General features: G+C 33.1%; 2 protein-coding genes across 10 annotated transcripts in view; one reads left to right on the top strand and one right to left on the bottom strand.

The window, feature by feature from the left end:
- scalloped (TEA domain transcription factor 1 homolog scalloped) overlaps positions 1 to 20,326 on the bottom strand; it is a 183,960-nt gene that overhangs the window by 14,094 nt on the left and 149,540 nt on the right. For all 9 annotated transcript variants that reach the window (XM_065364147.1, XM_065364148.1, XM_065364149.1 and 6 more), the window contains one exon: positions 5,986 to 6,116. In XM_065364147.1, the coding sequence (XP_065220219.1) occupies positions 5,986 to 6,116 (131 nt within the window). The remainder of the gene's footprint in view (positions 1 to 5,985; positions 6,117 to 20,326) is intronic.
- LOC135843398 (uncharacterized) lies at positions 12,381 to 13,920 on the top strand. The gene is made up of 5 exons (XM_065361269.1): positions 12,381 to 12,408; positions 12,486 to 12,655; positions 12,778 to 13,363; positions 13,455 to 13,703; positions 13,793 to 13,920. Exons 1-5 carry the CDS (start codon positions 12,381 to 12,383, stop codon positions 13,918 to 13,920), a joined length of 1,161 nt encoding a protein of 386 aa, XP_065217341.1.

The following is a 20,326-nucleotide window of genomic DNA, read 5'->3' as shown; positions in this document are numbered from 1 at the left end:
CATGAATTCTACACGCTACGTAACGTACATAAAAAAAAAAAAACTCGCAATACTATAGCAGATAAGCACTATACATACATGAATAGACTTTTACAGCAAAACTACCATAAATACTACTAGCATCGTAAATATTTACAAAACTACGCGGATAATTTTCTTCCATTTATAGTCGCGATGAGGATGCTTTGCTTCAGCATCAGCTTCATCGTTCGTCGCGTAAGTATAAAAACACTCGAGTCGAGCCGAGCAGAGTCGTAACGCGCAACAATAAGAAGAACACCGAGCAGAGTGAGGTTCGCAGGGGACGAAGGGAACAAAAACTACCACAGCTCGTTATTTATACTCGTTAAGCTTTAAACTGACTTTAAGTTGGCGTATAAATTAGCAAATAATTGAAAATATAAAAGTATAATGCACACGTATAAAATTGTGCCGTATAGTGCGTCTAGTATACGTTTACGTAGGCCCATATTATTCATAGCCTAAATTTCATTGACCCTTACTCGACGATAAACCTCGTACGACGAATTCGGCTGCGTCTGTCTTTGAGCATCGTAACACATTGTGAAAACTCGAAAAAAACACATATCTATTTCCGAAAAAAATACGCGACAATTTAAAACGAAAAAACTACCCGAAAAAAACTGCACCAATTTCCAAATAGTAATGAACGTTTGACTAGATCCACATATCACAACACACGATACATTCACCTATTTAATACTATGTACAAATGGTCTCATCATTGCAGATCGAATACATAATATAATGAAGGATGTGCTGTATTACATAGAAATACCCCTACACTACATCGCTATAGAGCTCTACATAATATGTACCATATTACGTTGCGGAAAACCCATAACCCCCCTCGCCATACGGGCAGGGAAATCGATAAACGAGCAAGAGACTTTATCAGTGAGCTGGTATGTCGAAAAAGAAACAAATTAACAATAGTAATACGAGTATCTGGATGTACTTATCAGATAATTTACGTGCCAATGCACTTACGTTTAGCATAGTGTTGTAGTGATTAATTTTCAAAAATGTTCGGGAATAAAATTATCATCAACGCGATGTGTGAAGGTAGATTGGCAATGATAGGGGAGACGAGACGGGAGATGGAAAAAAGCTCAAAATGTGGCGCAGGCATGTGCTGATTCATTTCAGCTGGATGTGGACTATAAAGTGATAGGGAATATTTTTGAAACTGGATGGATTCATTCGGTGACTCATCGTGTCCTAGACCTACTACCCAGTACCTACCTACCTATTCAGAATTGTAGGTAAATAAACGAAACGAATGGCAGGATTTGGCTAATCTAATATTTGAAACAAAGATAACTCGTCTCAACTTGGTCAAACTTGACTTTAAATCAGAAAAAAAAATGGTTCAAAAATGATTCATGGCGGAGGGAAAATTTTTAGTACTTGAAATAATCCCATTTGGTTAATTTCCAAGCTTTGTTTCTTTTCTTAGTAAATTAGCAACACGTTACTACAAAAATTTACCCCCCCCCCCCTCCCTTCATTGAGAGTTCTTCCAGGTACTTAAGTTTCCTTTTCAATCATTCGTCGCCTTTCAGAAACCTCCATCCATCTTCAGCGACTCTGTTTTGCAATAATTTAAAAACTTGAAAATTACAAGATTTCAGATTTAAAATACTTCTTTAGTAAATTATTATGGGAAAATAATCCAAAATTTCCTGAAAATTGTACAAAGCTTCCGGAAATGAATTTTAATTTCAGATAGGTACCTACTGAATAAAAACCTTGATTTCTCACCTGAAAACACAATTTTTTGGAAATTTACAAAGCAAGCTGTCACCTTGAAAAAAATGACATTGTGATGAAAAAAATCATAAATTCAAATAGGTAATATGGTCTATCATTTTATAAATGAATTAGTAACTAACTGGTATAGGGTACTAACTCATGATATTTTAATTTTTGCCTCAAGTTTCTCAAAAAAAAAAAAAAAAAAAAAAAGTCTTCATTTACAAACAATAATAAGTAATTCACTTTTTGGAATTTTTTCTTCAAATTCATTATTTTTTTACTTTGTTCTTTGATTTTTATTTTTTTTTATTTTTACAATATTTTTTAACAAAAAATATTTTTTGTTACAAAACGTGAACAAAAAACACCATTTAATGCAGAAAAAAATTAACGAAAAAAAACCAGCATAAATTCGGGTGTGATAATCATGTAATTACAAACACCCCCCCCCCCAATTAAATTTACACCCACCTACAGAAAAAATCACCCAACAAAATATTTCAATTAGTTGATACATAATATTTAACAATGAAACTCGACCAAGACTGAAATTTTTGACAAAAAACAACATTTTTTGGCAATTTTTTGGTCAAAAAATGAAACTATGTACGTATGTACTTCGTTTCTTTTTAGTAAGTAAACAAGTGAGACTTTTTGACAATTTTTAGCAAAAGTGAGTAGGTACACTTTTCACTTTTGTCAATTTCTAGCAAAAAAGAGAGAATTGAACAATTTTTGGAAAAAATGAAACTTTCTTGGATTTTGTTTTGCAAAAACGCGACGATTTTTAACGTTTTTTGGCAAAGAACAAATTTTTATGGTAATTTTGACGAAAAACGAACTCTTTTACTATTTTTGAGCAGAAAACGAGACTTTAACAATTTTTATTAAAAAAGTGATCATTTTTCGAAACTTTTTGGTGAAAAAGTGAGAATTTTGGTCAATTTTTGTACAAAAATTTGGAAAAAGTAAAACTTTTCCACAACTTTTTGGAAAATTAAAAGCAAGACTTTTGGGTAAGTAAGTAACTTTTGGAACAACAACAGAAAAAATGAAATTTTCTTGGATTTTTTTTGCAAAGAACGAATTTTTTTTGGCAATTTTGACGAAAAACGAACTCTTTACTATTTTTGGGCAGAAAACGAGACTTCAACAATTTTTATTAAAAAAGTGATTATTTTTCGAAACTTTTTGGTGAAAAAGTGAGAATTTTGGTCAATTTTTGTACAAAAATTTGGAAAAAGTAAAACTTTTCCACAACTTTTTGGAAAATTACAAGCAAGACTTTTGGGTAAGTAAGTAACTTTTGAAACAACAATAACAACAAAAAAAAATGAAAACGTTTTGGAAATAAAATATTTGTAAAAAAGTGACAGTTTGAAGCAATTTTTGACCAGAACAGACACTTTCAAGGCATTTTGACAAAAAACGAGATTTCGAAAAATTTGAATTATTTATGGAATTATTTTTTGAAAAGTAACATAATAGGTAACTTTGGTAGACCAAAATTTTGAAAAAGTAACCAAAAATAATTACTTTTTGATAAATTTTAAAAAGTTATTTTTGGTAATTTTATTAACTTTATGTAACTCAGTAGGTCTATGAGCTCTGAAATCATTTATCATTTTTTCTTCAAATTGAAAAAATTGAGAAATTGCAGAACATCGAACACATTGTAATTCGAATTTTCGTATCCTACCCTTGTAAAAAATCAAAATCTGAAAACTAAAAAAAAGCACCTTGGTAGAACCTTTCGGAAGGACATTTTCAAAATTGAAAATGTACTGGAACCCCCTCCCCCTCACCTATTCATTTTTACAAAATTCAAAATTGCCAAAAAAAAACTTCAATTAATGAAATATTTTATTTTTTGCTATGCTGCTATATTTAATTATTTTGATCTTTAAAAAAATAAAAATTCTGAAAAATTGAGTTTTCATTTTTGCTCTGAAATTTTGATCAAATGGCAGAATTATTTGAAAAATCGAAAAAAGAAGGCCTTTTTACTGACTTTTTTTGAAAAGAGTTTACCCATAGACAAAAAGACACACTTTCGCTGACCTCCTGAATCAGAAGCACTGTTAGAAACCCAGCTACTCCCTCCCATCAATCGTCTCTACCGCATCTAAGAGGTACCCACTTTCAAAGAACCACAGCAACCATAGCCCAAAATTTAGAAAAAATTTCATTTAATTTTTTAAAAATAAATTTCACGAAAATATTATTTTTAAAATTACGTACATTTAAATTTCATTGTTTTTTTTTGCAATCCAATTACTCATCAAAAATTTCGAGGCTCTTGTTCAAAAAACAACCATGGTCCAAATTTTCAAGAACGAAAAACGTGCGATATTTTTCAAAATTCGATTTTTTCCATTTTTTGATTATTTTAGCAAATTTGGAGGACAATAATTAACATAAACTGAATCTAATTCCTATTAACCAAATTTAATTTTATCTACTATGATCGTTATTTTTCATCCTCCTATTGAATTTCATTTTGTGGACTGTGGTTGTTGTTTAAAGCCCTCCCCCCACCCCAAACCAATAGTTTGAAGATTTTTTTCGATTCAATTATCCACCATATCAGTTTTACCATTTTTCAATGAGATTAATCATCTTTACTCTCCTTCAGCTCCACCCATTGGTGTATTCTCGAGTTTGAGTTGAACTTTATTTTGAAAAAAATTTGACTCATTTTTACCCACGTTTGTAAAAATTCTCGAATTTGGAAAAAAAAAAAAAAATAATCAGCATTTAAAAAAATATTTCGACATTTTTTCGCCATATTAAAATACAACTTCTTTGAGATTTTTCTAAACATCGGAAATGCCTCAAAAAAACGAATTTACCATTCGAAACATCCGATATTCTTAAAACAGCCTGCAGCTAGCCAAATCGGGTTCACCAGTTCTCAACCCCCTAAAGCAGAGGTTTGCCTTACGTGTGTCTGCTGTGTACCTAAACCGTATCATTAGATATAAATCGTCCAAATGAGTAAATTACTCCATCTTCGTGATCCTGCTTTAAATACCTATAATCGACCATCGTACAGGTATACCTGGTACAATTCATTCGCCACTAATTTATCTGATGCGATTCTCAGAAATTATAGAATAAAGTATACGACGAGTGTCGAGTATACCTTAAGTTTAAGTTACTCGTATTATTCGTTCGTATAGGTACAGGTATAGATATAATCAATTATCTATTCGTTCCAGGTACATAGATATACCTATCCTAAGTAAGCTTTGCAAACTTCATACAATACCAACGTATAAGTAGTAATTTACATTATATATTTTCCTATACTAATTTTCTTCATGTGAAAGGAATCGTATATTTACAAATACGTATAAAACTTGGATATTGGCCATTGGGTTTGATGGAAGATGAAAAGGTGGGTATTTTTCCCTACAGAAGACGTGAGCGTGGAAAGAGCTTCTGGTTTTTAAAAACTATACCCGGTCATATACAAACGGAAACCATATAATTATAATAAGCTGGAGTAATTTCTGCATTTATATTTCACGTGAAAATTGCATAGAAAAATCCCCTGTAAAAAGCACCCCCCCCCGTATATTTGACTCCATCCCTGACTCAATGACCTATAGTTGTCTTTTTTACATCAAATTCGAATTTAGAATATTTTCCAATAATTTTTCAAGATGGAATTCTTCCCATTTCCCAATCTCTTTTTCTTCACAAATCAATCAATCCTACGTGACATTGAAGTAGGAGAGGGGGGGGCACAAAAACACTACATACGAACACTAACCCAAATTACACGATACTGACAATCAAAAGCCACATAAAGTCTACTCAACGATAAAAAGCTAAAATAGTACAAAAGCTCAACTACAATCATATCATCGGCAGACTACAGAAGAATCACACTGAAAAAAGGTACGAGTAGGGTAAAAGACGAGTAATTTTATAGGCAGATATTACGCGCTTGAGCCTACGTGAAAAAAAAAATCGTCATCATCATCTCGCAAATATAGTACTACACAACATAGGTAGAGTTTTATCCTTTAGGTACCTACAACTACACCAAACAACAAAGTACGACCAACAATTCTCTCGCGACGATGACGATAATTACAACGCGAATGCGCCGAATTTCCTTACCATAATAGTTTTTAATTAAATAATATCTAAGTTTCCGTAACGACTATAATTAAACGTATTATACGCAACACGTACCACTTTTAATTTCGCCTGAAATTCTCTCATTTTTCTTCTGGCTAGAACTTGTATATGTGAGCTGACTTGTTTGCGAGTTCTCGTTTTGCCCGTTCTTAATTTTATATATCTCGCTATTAGTTCGTTTCGTCCTGCAAAAAAAAAAAAAAAAATTAAAAATAGAGAAAAATTAATTATTATTTCGAATTTTTCTATTCCTTGTTCGTAAAGGAGAATTAGTATAGGTAGCTTGAGGAGAAGGAGGAGGTGAGGGAAGATCAAATTTGGGAAAATTTTCATCAGGAGGTCCAAAAAAATTAAACTGTTTCAATTTTTTGGGAAAATAATTTTTGTCCCTGACTTCATCATCATTTTTGATTTCGAAATAAAATTCTTCAAATTCTTCGACTTTCGTTGCTTTTCCATAAATTATCACTTATTCTCTCAATTTCTAAATCTTCTCACATCACAACAATCATATCATCCTTCCAAGGGTGTCTTTAGACTGCCAATTTTTGAGCTTTCAAAATTTCACGACCTTTTACAAAACTCAATCATTCCATTAGCACAGGTTTTACGATACCTTATTCATCCCAACTCGAGAATATCTCTATTACACACTACATACTACTACGTACAATACATAGTACAATACTATAAAAAACAAAATGAAAAATAACAAGTACCCATATAAGAAATACTACACACGAAAAGATAGATAGATACTCGTACATGTAGAAAACGTTCAGCGCAGCACAGCAGCACATATTTATGGAAACAATAATAAATTATTTATTATTGCATCCTTTTCCTCTAACGCGATAAAAGCCATTGTAAACTTTGTATAACGTTATTTACAAAACTTTTATTATCTATAAAAAGTGTAGTCACTTTTTAAACGCAAACACTACTTTTTTTTTTTTATTTCATACTTTAACGCGCGTATACTTACATTGTATATATAAAAACAATAAACATAATAACGATATACACAGTACGTGTGTTACAAACGCGAGCACGCGCGTTCGCTTTTTATATGTACATTGTTTCCATAAGCATCACCTTTTTGAAGAAAAAAAATCTTTTCCTATGACAAAACAAATCGCGTCGCATTTTTTTTTGTGCGTTGTTTTCGTTTGAAAAAAACAAAAAGCGAAAAGAAAGCGAGTAATGTGTTCGCGTAAGTAATAATTATAACGTATTACGCATAAAGAACGCGATTAGACTATATGTATAGGTGAGCGAGACATCTGTCTGTCTCTGTTTTTTAGCACGTGAGCTAAGCGATATTTAATTATCGTTGAACTAAACCCTATTGTTTTGGATTATATCTTCGAGTATATGGATCTAGAGACACTACCTATATAGAGAGACAAGAGTTGATTCTATTATCTATTTACACAATGCGGTGATTGAAAATTTGCTTGCATTAATTTTATATTCACACTTACTACTAGATCTATTGTCACATGAATTAGTCAATATCAATAAAAGTAGGCTGTATTGTGGTCAAGATAACGTAATATTTCGATTCAGTCGCCAGATATTATGATAATCATAATTTTTTTATGACATTTGCTCAAAATCAACGATTTTCAAATAAATACCTATTTTCACCTATTTTTGAAAAATTTTCACGAATTAATGCATTTTTGTAGAATTTGGATGACTTTTAATATTTTACTGAGTTATTTCGATAATATTTCATCATTTTTTTTTTTGGGTTATTTTAACAATTTTTTAAATAAATTTTACTTTGTTTTCCAGAAGATTTCGCTGAAATTTCATGCAATTCAGAAAAGTTCTTACCACTATTTTCTGAAAATTATTCACCCCACTTTTGCGAATTTTTTCCACTTCTTTCATAATATTTTATAAATTTTCAGATATTTTCAACGACTTTCATATCCTTTGAAGATTTTAAATTACATTTAGGAAACTTTATCGGTATTTTGTACAATTTTTATAACATTTGACAAAATTTCGCCTTGTTTTGAAAACTTGAACAACCACTTTCATTTTAAAAATGTTTGCTAAGCCTCTCGATCGAATATCGATCATGATCTAAAATCGATTAATCAAACCCAAAAAATCGATTTAGTTACGTTTTTCGATCCTAACATGATCAACGAAGTGAAAAAAGTAAGTTTAGCTCAGTCTTGAAAACAGACACTTCCAGATCAAAAATATCGATCAATCAAATTCCAAATTTAATCGAACTAGTCGGGGAGCCCACTTGAGGATAAATTGCACCCCCCCCCCCCGGTCGATCCTCCGGGACAACTTTTTTCTTAAAGGGGGAGTCCTAAGAAACATTTCTAGCCCTTGTACTCAAAAAAAAAGTGGCCCTACTTACAAAATGGCGGCCATTTTGATTGACAGGTCATCCGAAATCGCAGATTTTGCGTTCCAACATAGGACTTGCTCAACATGTTTCAAACTGTACAAAGGTAGATCGAAAGATCAAGCAAAAGTTTATCACCTGTCAAAATTTCAAGCGCCAAAGTGCGTTTTTCGATTTTTGGTGAATTTTTGAAAATCAAATTTAGGCCAAAAATGTGGGAAAAAATCAAAATTTTACCAAATTGACCAAGAAAGCTGAAATTTTGGATATACCCTATTTTCGACATGCCAAATCGATTGGAAACTGTTTCAAACCGTTTTGAGCAGTTCTGGAGCCTCCAGTAGATTTTTGAAACTCGAAATTCCCACAAAATTTCACCAAAATGGAGTTGGAAAGCTGAAATTTATTCTGCAAACTAATTTCAATACGCTACGAAGTCATGTCAACTGCAGGGGAGTTTCAAGTCGTTTTGGAGCCTCCAGCGATTTTTTGAAAATTACTGTAGCCTTCAGTAGATTTATGAAACTTTAAATTTCCTAAAAATTTCATCAAACGCAGGTAGAAACTAGAAAGTCAAAATTCATTCTGCAAACTAATTTTAATACGCTACGAACTCGTCTTTGGAGCTTCCAGTCACTTTTTGAGAGGTCTTATGGTGTTTTTTGGAAAATTGAAATTTCCAAGAAGTAGCTGGAAGCTTCAAAACCATTTAAAACCATTTGAAACCGCCATGTAGTCGACTTCATATCGTATTGAAAAAATTTTAGCTTGCCAACTTCATTTGATAAAATGTTGCGGGAATTTCAAGTTTCCAGAATCTACTGGACGCTCCAGTAATTTTCAAAAAGGCGCTGGAGGCTCCAAAATGATTTGAACCTACCTGAAGTCGTCTTCAGAGGATGTTAAAATTGTTGCGTAGAGTAAATTTCAGCTTTCCATCTCCATTTGATGAAATTTTGTGAACATTTAAAGACTAAAGTTTCAAAAATCTACTGAAGGCTCCAGTAATTTTCAAAAAATCGCTGGAGGCTCCAAAACGACTTGAAATTCCCCTGCAGTTGACTTCGTAGCGTATTGAAATTAGTTTGCAGAATAAATTTCAGCTTTCCAACTCCATTTTGGTGAAATTTTGTGGGAATTTCGAGTTTCAAAAATCTACTGGAGGCTCCAGAACTGCTCAAAACGGTTTGAAACAGTTTCCAATCGATTTGGCATGTCGAAAATAGGGTATATCCAAAATTTCAGCTTTCTTGGTCAATTTGGTAAAATTTTGATTTTTTTCCATATTTTTGGCCTAAATTTGATTTTCAAAAATTCACCAAAAATCGAAAAACGCACGTTGGCACTTGAAATTTTGACAGGTGATAAACTTTTGCTTGATCTTTCGAGCTCTACCTTTGTACAATTTGAAACATGTTGAGCAAGTCCTATGTTGGAACGCAAAATCTGCGATTTCGGCTGACCTGTCAATCAAAATGGCCGCCATTTTGTAAGTAGGGCCACTTTTTTTTTTAGTACAAGGGCTAGAAATGTTCCTTAGGACTCCCCCTTTGAGAAAAAAGTTGTCCCGGAGGATTGACGGGGGGGGGGTGCAATTTATCCTTAAGTGGGCCCCGACTAAACGTGTTCGAAACGAAAAATCAACTTTCTTACAATCAAAAATCGACCACGATCGAAGATTAATCGATCAAAGGCCCAAAATCGATTCATTTTTTTTCAAAAAATCGATATTTTCGATTACTTGATTTTTGAGTATGTACCTATATCGGCCTATATCAATTTATGATCAAAAAGACTGATCGATTTTTTCAACGATGATCGGACGGTCTGTTTACATCACTCAGGTTTCCAAATTCGGTATTTTCTGCGATTTTTAAAATATTTTACAATGTTTCAGCATCTTTTAAAAATTTAGTTTACTTTTATCTTGACTTTGTACATTTTTCACATCATTTTTCCGAATAATTTTTGGATTTTTCTTCATTTTATTAATTTTTTTGAATCTTTTCCATTATTTCTACATCGTTTTAGATTTTCAATTACCTACATTCAGGTGAATTTTTCTTCATTTTAAGCAACTTTTACAAACTTTCATCTTAGTTTTGAAAAATTTTCACATCATTTTTTATCAATTTTTCCAAAAAAAATTTACGATAGGTCTTTAATTAAATTTTAAATATTTTCAACGTTTATTTCCCATCACTTTCAAATTTTCAATATCTTTCGGGGAACCTTTTGGCTTTTTTTACAATTTTTTGCATCATTCGACAAGGTTGTAGCATTCTAAAACCGTTTTCAATAATTTAAACCAACTCCACATGGATTTTGCCAATTCATCGAATTTTTTTTACAAATTGTTGAAGCTCAATTTTTCAACTTTTTCATCGTTTTTATAACTTACATATAATTTTGTTGACTTTCCACCATTTTGAGGCAATTTTTTCAATATTTATTGACCTTTTCTACACCACTTGCAATCTTCAAGCATGCTTTTTGCACAAACACTTCTTCAATTTTCGACAACATACTCGTATTAGTTTTATGTAACTTTTGCTGATTTCTCTGTGAGAACTTTTGCTAGATTTCGCACAATTTTAAACTTTTTTTTTCAGTAAACTTCTCGTCCAAATTGCAGTTTTGTGTCAATTTTACTTTTTATTTGTAATTTTGAGGTCATTATCCCCATAGTTGACTCAATTGTCACACTTTTGCTCAATTTTATTTATTTTGCACAAAAGTGCATAAATTTACCTACTTACTTGGAATAACTTTTTCACTACTTTTATTACCGATTTAAGTGTAACTTTGGATGATTTTTAGTGTATATTGCACCTCTTTGAAATATCTGACAATTTTTTTGATATTTCACTGAATTTTTCGCTGTTATTTTTTACATTTTTTTTTTTTTTTTTACAAACTTTCTACCCAATTTTAAAATTTGATTTGTCGATATTTCGTATAATTTATACAATATTTTCTCAATTCTTCAATATTTAAAAAAATTGTATGCCAGTTTTTCGCTTGATTTTCTGTGATATGTAGTTAATACTCCATAAACATTTAGATATTTGGCATCGTTTTTCAAATTTTTCACCGATTTTCTCATTCGAATCATTTTTTTACATTTTTGATTAATTTTTTGTTCATATTTCATAGACTTCTTTTTTCATTTCAACTAAAAGCAATTTTCGTATCATTTAAAAAAAAAATTATTTCATACTTTCTTTATTCTTATTTCATTGCATTTTTTAAAAATTTACAGCAACTGAATTTTTCAATATTTTGAGCAAAATTTTCATCATTTATAAATGAATTTCACTCAGGTTTTGATAATTTCTCAAAATTCCTGACACACTGTTACAAAATTTTACATGATTGTGGCAACTTTTCATAAACTTTTAAAACATTTTCCACCAATTTTTGCAACATTTTAACTCAGCAATGCGAATATTTCCCGCTTCTTTGGTCAGTTTCGTCATTTTTTTCAGTATTAAATTCACTTTTTTCATTACATAATTTCATTATTTCTGACATTTTAGGCAAATTTCACATAATATTAGACTAAATCTTGACATTATTGCAATTATTTTTTCAAAAATGTGACTTTTTCAACACCTTTTGGTAATTTTTTCGCACCACTCTGCATGCATCGTTTCTGATCAAAAGTTACGGTTATCAATTTTTGCATCAGGGTAAACCATTCTTATAATATGTGTCTTCAAGTTTTTTACCTCTTTTTACCTCAAAAAAAAAAAAAGTATTTATCTATGAAAAATTAGAAACTTTAAAAAAAGTACAAAGAACAGATTTTTGATTCATTTTGAAAAATAAATAAATCGAATGCATTAAAATTGGCATAACCTTCCCTCAAAGCTCCTCGTTTCGGGTAACACTGATTCAACCATAAAACCCCGAATCAAAAATTGCTGGTTCCATAAAACAAAGGTACACTCGGATGGTGTTTTTGTTTTTCCAAAAAATCTTCTGATATCTTCTTCGTACAAAAGCTATTATTTTTTTCAACGAATCTATTGATAACCACGAATGATAATCGAATACTCGATATATTATAATGAAAAATGGCGTATATTTATTATTAGGTAAGCGTTCATTTCATTTTTCTATTTTTTCGAAATATTTACATTCGTATCTAAACATCTGCATAACTTCATCGCAGGACTGATGGTAATAATTAGAAGTAGTCATGGAATCCAAGACAACAATCCATTTTGCAAATACAACGATACCGAAACCAATTTGACAGCCAATTGTTATCATAAAGCTGATATCGTACCCTTTGGCCTATCAAACTACATACCTTTGGGTAATCTATCAAGGAGCATTACGGTAATGAATTCATTCTGTATCATAATCATAATCTACTCGTAATATGTACCTACCTACTAGTCATTCGCGAAAATACACATTCTCCAAACAAACCAACCTCTACACCTACGATTAATTTACAGTTTTTAACCTTTCAAACAATCTCTAACGATCAAACATGGCACATCTTCAGTACAAATTACTTTTCAAGATTCAAGAATTTATCAACGCTGCGAATTCACGGCGCTATGAGTTTTTCTCCCGATCTAAGTCGAGATAAGTTGACAGAAAAATTATTCAACGTACCAACTTTGAAAGAATTGGTCCTATCGTACAACGGATTCAATAGCAACTATCATTTATGGATATTACCGACACAACTAAGAAATCTGACCGTCACAGGGTACGGTTACAGCGAATTTAGTCTCAAACAGAACCCATTTTTGAAATCGATCAACTTTCATCAAACCTCTTTAGTTTCGATGCCCGAACTCTCCGATCCTCCTCCACCTCTCGAAGTAGTGGATTTTCGAAACAATCCGCTGCTCGAAATCAACGTCGATAAGATCGCTTTATTCTGTCGAGCCGAAATGTTAGCTTTGGATGCTGATAACTTGTTGACTCCTCAAATGTACTGCGAATGTGACAGAATAAAGAAATGGATCAAGTTGATTCTTAACCAACCGGAAACGAACATCTTCAATAAGACGCTCAATTGTTCCAAACCAGGTGAGAATTAATTTCAAATTACGAATAGATTACTCTGATTCAAAAAACTGTCGCGTTCATTTTATATACCTACTTATTATTCGTGTTCCAGCCACGGAAGATCCGCTGCGGTGTCAAAATTATACCCTAGACAAAGCTAAACAAAACAGAGAACTTTGTCTGCAGTTATCGACTTCAGATCTCGTAAATATACAACCAGCGAATCAGCCTAGCGGATCACTACGAGATTCACTTATCATCATAGGCATCGTAGGTGCAATACTCGCAATATCTATTGTAGTGGGCGCCGTCAGCTACGCATATTTTTCACGTCCTCCACCGGAGACCTTTATGGTGGCAGGTAAGCAAGCATCGTCTTTCATGTAAATTTCATACCTAGTTAAGAGACGAGAATATTGAAAAAATTAAAAAATTTTCTTTTCGTTGAAGCAAAACAGGAGGATGAAAAAGAACCCGAAGATACGGACGATGAATTAGAACCAGAAATGTCCGACGATGAAGACGATCGTAAAAAAGATATTTATGAAGATGATCGTAAAAAAGATATTTTCATTTGAACAATATGCTACGTATGTACTGCGAAGATCGAAAAAAAAGAAAAGAGAAGAAAAATAAAACAGGACCCATTTATTCATTACCTATATTTGTAAGCAGTTTTTCTATTCGTAAAATACATGTATATTTTTTCCCTCATTTTATACGTGCAAGAAGAAAATATTTCTTTGGAAATTGGAGGCCATTACTTTAACGCATCGATGTCATTTTTCCTACTAAAAATGATAACAATTTTAATCACGCGAGTTGAATTATAGATTCAAACTGTGAAAATATTTCATTCAATGGAGAAAAATAATTGTACCAATAATAATAGAGAAAAAAAACAAAAAAAATCTAAGAAAATTATTGCAAGAAAATTCATCAAAATATTGGAAAATGTAATTAATTTTCAAACAAAATTGAAAAAAAATTCTCCAAATTGAACTAGCTTTTTTCAAAAAAATTTTGAATCCTATTTTCGAAGAGATAGAAAATTTTTTGGCTTGGAGTGCGTCTCTGAGAGAATAAAAGTCGACGATTCGTTCCACCTCTTGCCCCTCCTTCTCCTTCTCTTCCTTCCTGGATATGACTTGACTTTTTTTTTAGAACCTCTGTTTTTACTTAACAATAAGGAGAAAAAAATAGTTGCAAAAATTCTCATTTCTACAAATTGAAAATTGAAAAAAAAATCACTCAACAACAATTTTTTTAAATGTATGTATAAAAGCATTTTTTAAGAGGAGAAAGGGAGTGCGTCAAATTTGAATTTTCGCTCAATTTTTCGATGCAATCTTCTTATCTCTAAACGTCTTATTTAGACAAAAATTCCAAATATTTTAAACAGAATCAAGAAACTTTGAAAAAAATTGAAAAAGTGAATCTTTATAAAATTGTAGCAATATTCGACACATAAATTCTGGTAGGAGAGGGGGGGGGGGGGGGTGGGTACAAATCCCAATAAAATGAAAACCGAAGCCTAATAAAATCATTTGCAAAGTATTTTTCTGTAGAAGAGGGAGGAGGGGGGCGACAAACTCAGAATTCCTAGCTTGTTTTTTGAGTGATCCTTTCGACAATTTTTTTTTCAACTTGATGATATCTCTGAAATCTTATTTTTTTGCCACTTGAAATTCTAATCTCCTTCAATTTTTGGTCAATCGGACCATGAAAAAAAAGATTCGAAGTTCAAAGACACAATGTTTTTTCAACACTGAAATTTGACACAATTTTTTACATCATTTTCTTTTGATGTGAAATTTCAATAAAAATTCGTGGAAATTTTTTCTTGAACTATTTCCCACCAAAATTGAAAATCATAAATAAACCTACACTTCAAAATAATATCCCGATAAACAAAATTTTTGTAGGCAGGTAAAGGTATAGAAAAAGAAAACATCAACCTTTGTCAAATAAATCTTTCAAAATTGATGGGATCAGAAGTGAACAGAGCATCACTTGACTTTAAAAAACGAAAAAAAAAAGAAATTATAAAAATACTTTTTTCAATAGAGAAAAATAATTTAACTAATAGGAAAAAAATCCAAAAATCTGAGAAAAATATGGAAAGAAGATTCACCAAAATATCAAAGAATGCAATTGACTTTCAAAAAAAAAAATTGAGAAAATATTTCTCCAAATTAAACGATCTACTTGTAATGTAGCTTTTTCTCAAAAGAATGTTGCATCCAATTTTCGAAATGACTGAAATTTTTTGGCTTGAAGTGAGCTTTAGAGAGAGAAAATGGTCGGCGATTCGTTCCACTTCTTGCCCTTCTTCCTCCCCGCATTACTCATCATCAATGAATAAGAAGAAAAAAAATGTTTTAAAAATTCTCATGGAAAACTTTCTACAAAATTGAAAATTAAAAAAAAAAACACTGGGAAAATCACTCAACAGGAATTTCTTAAAACTTTTAGGTATAAGAGCATTTTTTTGGGGGGAGGGTGTTTATAATTACAAGATTATTTTGGAAGAAAGAGGATGTTGCTTCAAATTTGAATTTTCTGTCAACTTTTCCATGTAATCTCCTTGTCTCTAAACGTTTCATTTCGATCAAAATTCAAAGTACATATTTTCAACAGAATCAAGAAACTTTGAAAAAAAAAATTGAAAAAGTGAATATTTATAAAATTATTGCAAGTATTCAACGAATTCTGTGGGAAGGGGGGAAGAGGGGCTGTACAAATTCCAACGGAATGAAAAAATGAAGTTGAAAAGTTTTTCATTATGGAAGTGGAGGGGGGGGGGGGGAGAAGGTGAAAAACTCAGAATTTATAACCGGTTCTTGAGCAATTTTTTAGAAAGATTTTTTCTCAAGTTGATATCTCTGAAATCTCATTTTTCTACTGCTCGAGGGCCAAAGAAAATTGCATTCTGACAAAAAAAGATTCAAAGTTCAAAGATAGAAGTTTTTTCAATATTAAAATTTGACACAATTTTTTCAATTTCCTTGATATGTATAAAATTTCTATAAAAATTCATGGAAATTTTTTCTTGAACAATTTCCCGCCAAAATTGTAAATCAGGCTTCATTTCAAAAATAATAATATCCCTGGGACAAACAAAATTCTTGTAGGTAGACATAGAAAAAAGCATCAATCATTGTGAAAAAAATTCTTAACAATTGACTTTATTGCCAAAATATCATTAAATGTGAGCAGTACAGTCAGTTATTTATTTTTTTTTAAAATTTTTTCAAATCCAAAAATTGAATTCTTTTTGGAATATCACTTTGACAAAATCGAATTAAATCGTTGTTTCTGAAATGTCAACAAAATTTACTAATCGCAAATGATTTTTTTGAAACAAATCTTTTCAACTGATGGTTATTTTCTTTTTCATACATTTTATTCTTCAAAATACTCCTTCATCCCCTCCCCACAATGACCCGTACTCTCGTCAAAATAACGCATCATCATCTGCAATCAGGATCAAAAATTCGAACTCAATAAACAAGTTGACCCTTCGAAGCTGAAAAACCAATCCTCATCATTTCGACTCAAACATTCACTCAGCTCATTTACACCGAACCACCAACCATACGATAGCGTCAATTACACATCATAAACCTCAACCAAAAAAAAAAAAGCTCCATTTCACGGTACATAATTCCGTAAAATCTCGACTTATATAATACTCTCGCAATAAAAGCTCTCGTTTCAAAGGAAACTGCGGTAAATAAAGGTACACAGAAGGCAAAGGAATAAAAAAAAACCTCCTTTAGATATTCGTTTTTAATTACAGAATTAAAATACATTCGTCGTCGTTCCTAACCGCAACGAAAGACTATATTATAGGCGACGATGGAGTAAAAATACCCAAAAGCGGGGAGGAGGGGGAGGGGAGGGGGCGCAAAAAGCACACAGAGATCCGTAGCTGTCGCCAATAATGCGTCAATTTATTTAACTCTTAATATTCGTTTTTGTTGAAGAAAAAAAATATATAGTAGTGGCACTATGAAAGAGAAGTATGCGTATATACAGACGACAGAAGCGCGAGGGCTGAAGAAAAAAATACTGCTACGCGAAACGAACGCGCAAAAATAAAACGTTTCGCGAGCGCGAGATCGCGTCAGAGTAGACTGGCGAGTCGCAGCAAAAGGGGTGAGAAAAAAAAAAGAAAACTTTAAAACGTTTAGCTTTAAAAATGGAATACCCTCTTAAATATCTCTTTATTTCTTTTCATTTCACGTTTTCCTTGGAGCTAAAAAAAAAAAAAAGGAAAAAAAGGAGAAGAAGAAAAAAAAGCGAAGGAGAAGAAAAACCTTACGGAGAGCTTGCTGTGCTGGAGCTTATGTTGGCGAAAGCGCGCTGAAATGAGGTACACACAGCGAAGAAGAAGAAGGGTGATCGGGGGATGAGGCTAAATGAGAGACAAAACGGCTTCGCATTCGTCGACGCGGGGGCGGGGGAGGAGGGGGCCGGGGCAGGGTGAAGCGTGCCGAGCAGGGTATGTGTTTCTTTGTGACTGTGCGCGCGTTAATTGCACATTCCTGGCATAGTTTCGTATTACTACTCCTTTCGTTTCGTTGCAAGATTCGAACCCTCTCTTACCGCGTCACTTCTCGACTTCCTTTATAATCTTTAATCGTCGCCGTCGTCCCTCGCTCTATATAACTTTACTTACCCTAGCAGCTTTTACGGTGGTGGTACCTCTACCCTCGTACCTAGAGCTCTGCCCTCTGTGTGATGCCGCCACTGTCGGCCAATCTATCCAGCGTGTGCCATGCCATGCCATACCATACCATAGCCGTATAGCCAGAGCCAGAGCCGGCGGAAAGCGACAAACTTTACGCGAGTCCCTTTTCCACCCTTGGTCTCGTTGTTGTCGTCGACTCGAGTCGGTGAGTCGTCCCTGCTGCTCTGCCTCCTCCTCCTCCTCCTCCTCCTCATCGCCAATATTATCGTTTCCTTCATCCACCCTCCTGCTCTACTCTACCCTCACTCTATGGGACTGATATCGTACGCGTCTTACGTCCTTCGTCGCTATATACTTACTATCATCGTCATAGCTTAGCTCTCGACAAAAGATACGCTGCTCGTATATATAGCCTTCTGTGCCATCATCACCCCCACCCCACCCCACCTCCTCATCCTACACCACCTACAACTTTATCTGCACCGCGACGACGACGACGACCAGGGTATATATATCGTCGGCGTTTAACACCCCCTCCTCCTCCATCATCATCGCTTGGACCATTCTTCTTCGTAATTGTACGCACTATGTACGAAATTCCACCAATAAATTTTGAAACCAAAAACCAACCACACTTACACTAGACCAGACTACCCAAAAAAAAGCTCGAGAAAAATTTGAATTTCAAGCTTAGCCTCGAAATTCAACAGCAAGCGGTGCATTTACTTATTAAGTCAAGCTCGATGGTTGCTGGCTGATGAATTTCATCATTCGCCTACACCATAGTCGATCTTTTATCCTACCTATCTATATACATAGTCGGTTGCTTTTTAACTCTGTATACCAACAAGTACGTACCTACAGCGAACACAGAATACGTAAAACTATAAATTAAATTTCTCGTTCCAACTTCTTTCATTAAAATTACTTTTCATTTATTATGCGGTGACAAAGCTTTCGCAGCAACATAACAAAGCGTCAACTTCTTAATTTCATTTGGAGCATGAGGGAGGAGGAGGACTTCAGCCACCGCTTCCAATACACATCGCTTCATTTGTATTAATGCGATACGACGATGCGATAATACTTTTCTACGATACCACATCACCGATCTTTGCGTCAACGATTTGTTCGCAATAATGAGATTCAATTCTTAACAAGGAAAGTATCCCAACAGGCACAGAAATTTTTGAAACGGGCGGAGGGGAGGGGAATAGAAAGAGGATCTCGAAATACGTGCATCATCGAAGAAAATTTTAGATAATGAATTTTTTTTTTCATTTTGATTATTGGTGCAAAGTTCAAAATTGGACTGGTCCACTTCTCATGAAAAAATCAATTAGATCAAATTGGCATCAAAGGCTGAAATTTGGTTTACACCCTATTTTCAACATCCTGAGTCAATTGGTGATGATTTCGAATCGTTCTGGAAGCTCTAGCGGATTTTCAAATCCTCCAGTATTCAGAGGGGGGGGGGGGGGCGCTAAAAGTAGGTACGATGAAAGTGGAAATGAAATTCAGCATCTACATAAATAAACTCAGATTGACCATTTTTATGACCCTTTGAATCAATATAAATACCTATTTTCTGAATTTTTTGAATTTTTCCCCAAAAAAATCCATTTTAGTAACCAAAAAAGTTAGAAAAAGTAGCTAACCAAAAAACTTACAAAAGGTCTGCCAAATATTCTAACGTAGAAAAAATGGCGAAAAAACCACAAAACTTTTCAACAGAATTTAACGCCCAAAAAATTACGAAATAAAACTTTCCAATTGAAAAACTGACAATGAAACTCGAACTTCAACGATTTTAGCAAAAAGTTCGAGTTTTATTGGCAAAAAATTGTGGGTCATTCCATGCCAAATCGGCGGATTCTTGCACGAGGGGTCTTCGATTTTTTTCAAAATCAGATCATTTGTAGAGGTCATCAAACGATGACGAATGACGCAAACCGGACATTTTTTCGATTTTTTTGACGGAGCTGTGACGCTTCAAAGTTCTCCAAAATGGCCGAAAATGGAAAATTTCAGTTGCAAATTGCTCCGGTTGTACGTGGTATAGAATTTTGAACTTTTTTTCAAATTGTAGTACTTTGAGAGGGTAATCGACGAGTGATGTCAAAATCAGTGTTGCCACTTTTAAAAACCTAAAAAAATCGATTTTAAAACTTATAATTCAAATATAACCATGATGTCCGCCAGTAAAAATTCTGAAAAAATTCTCAGTTTTAGTCCTTTTTATGTAGAATAACATATCAAAAAATTGGAGGGGCCTTTTTTTTCATTTT

Source organism: Planococcus citri, chromosome 4 (genome assembly GCF_950023065.1).
Source record: "Planococcus citri chromosome 4, ihPlaCitr1.1, whole genome shotgun sequence".
Taxonomy (NCBI): domain Eukaryota; kingdom Metazoa; phylum Arthropoda; class Insecta; order Hemiptera; family Pseudococcidae; genus Planococcus; species Planococcus citri.
Note: the sequence above shows the minus strand (reverse complement) of the source record. Positions and strands in the feature narration are given on the sequence as shown.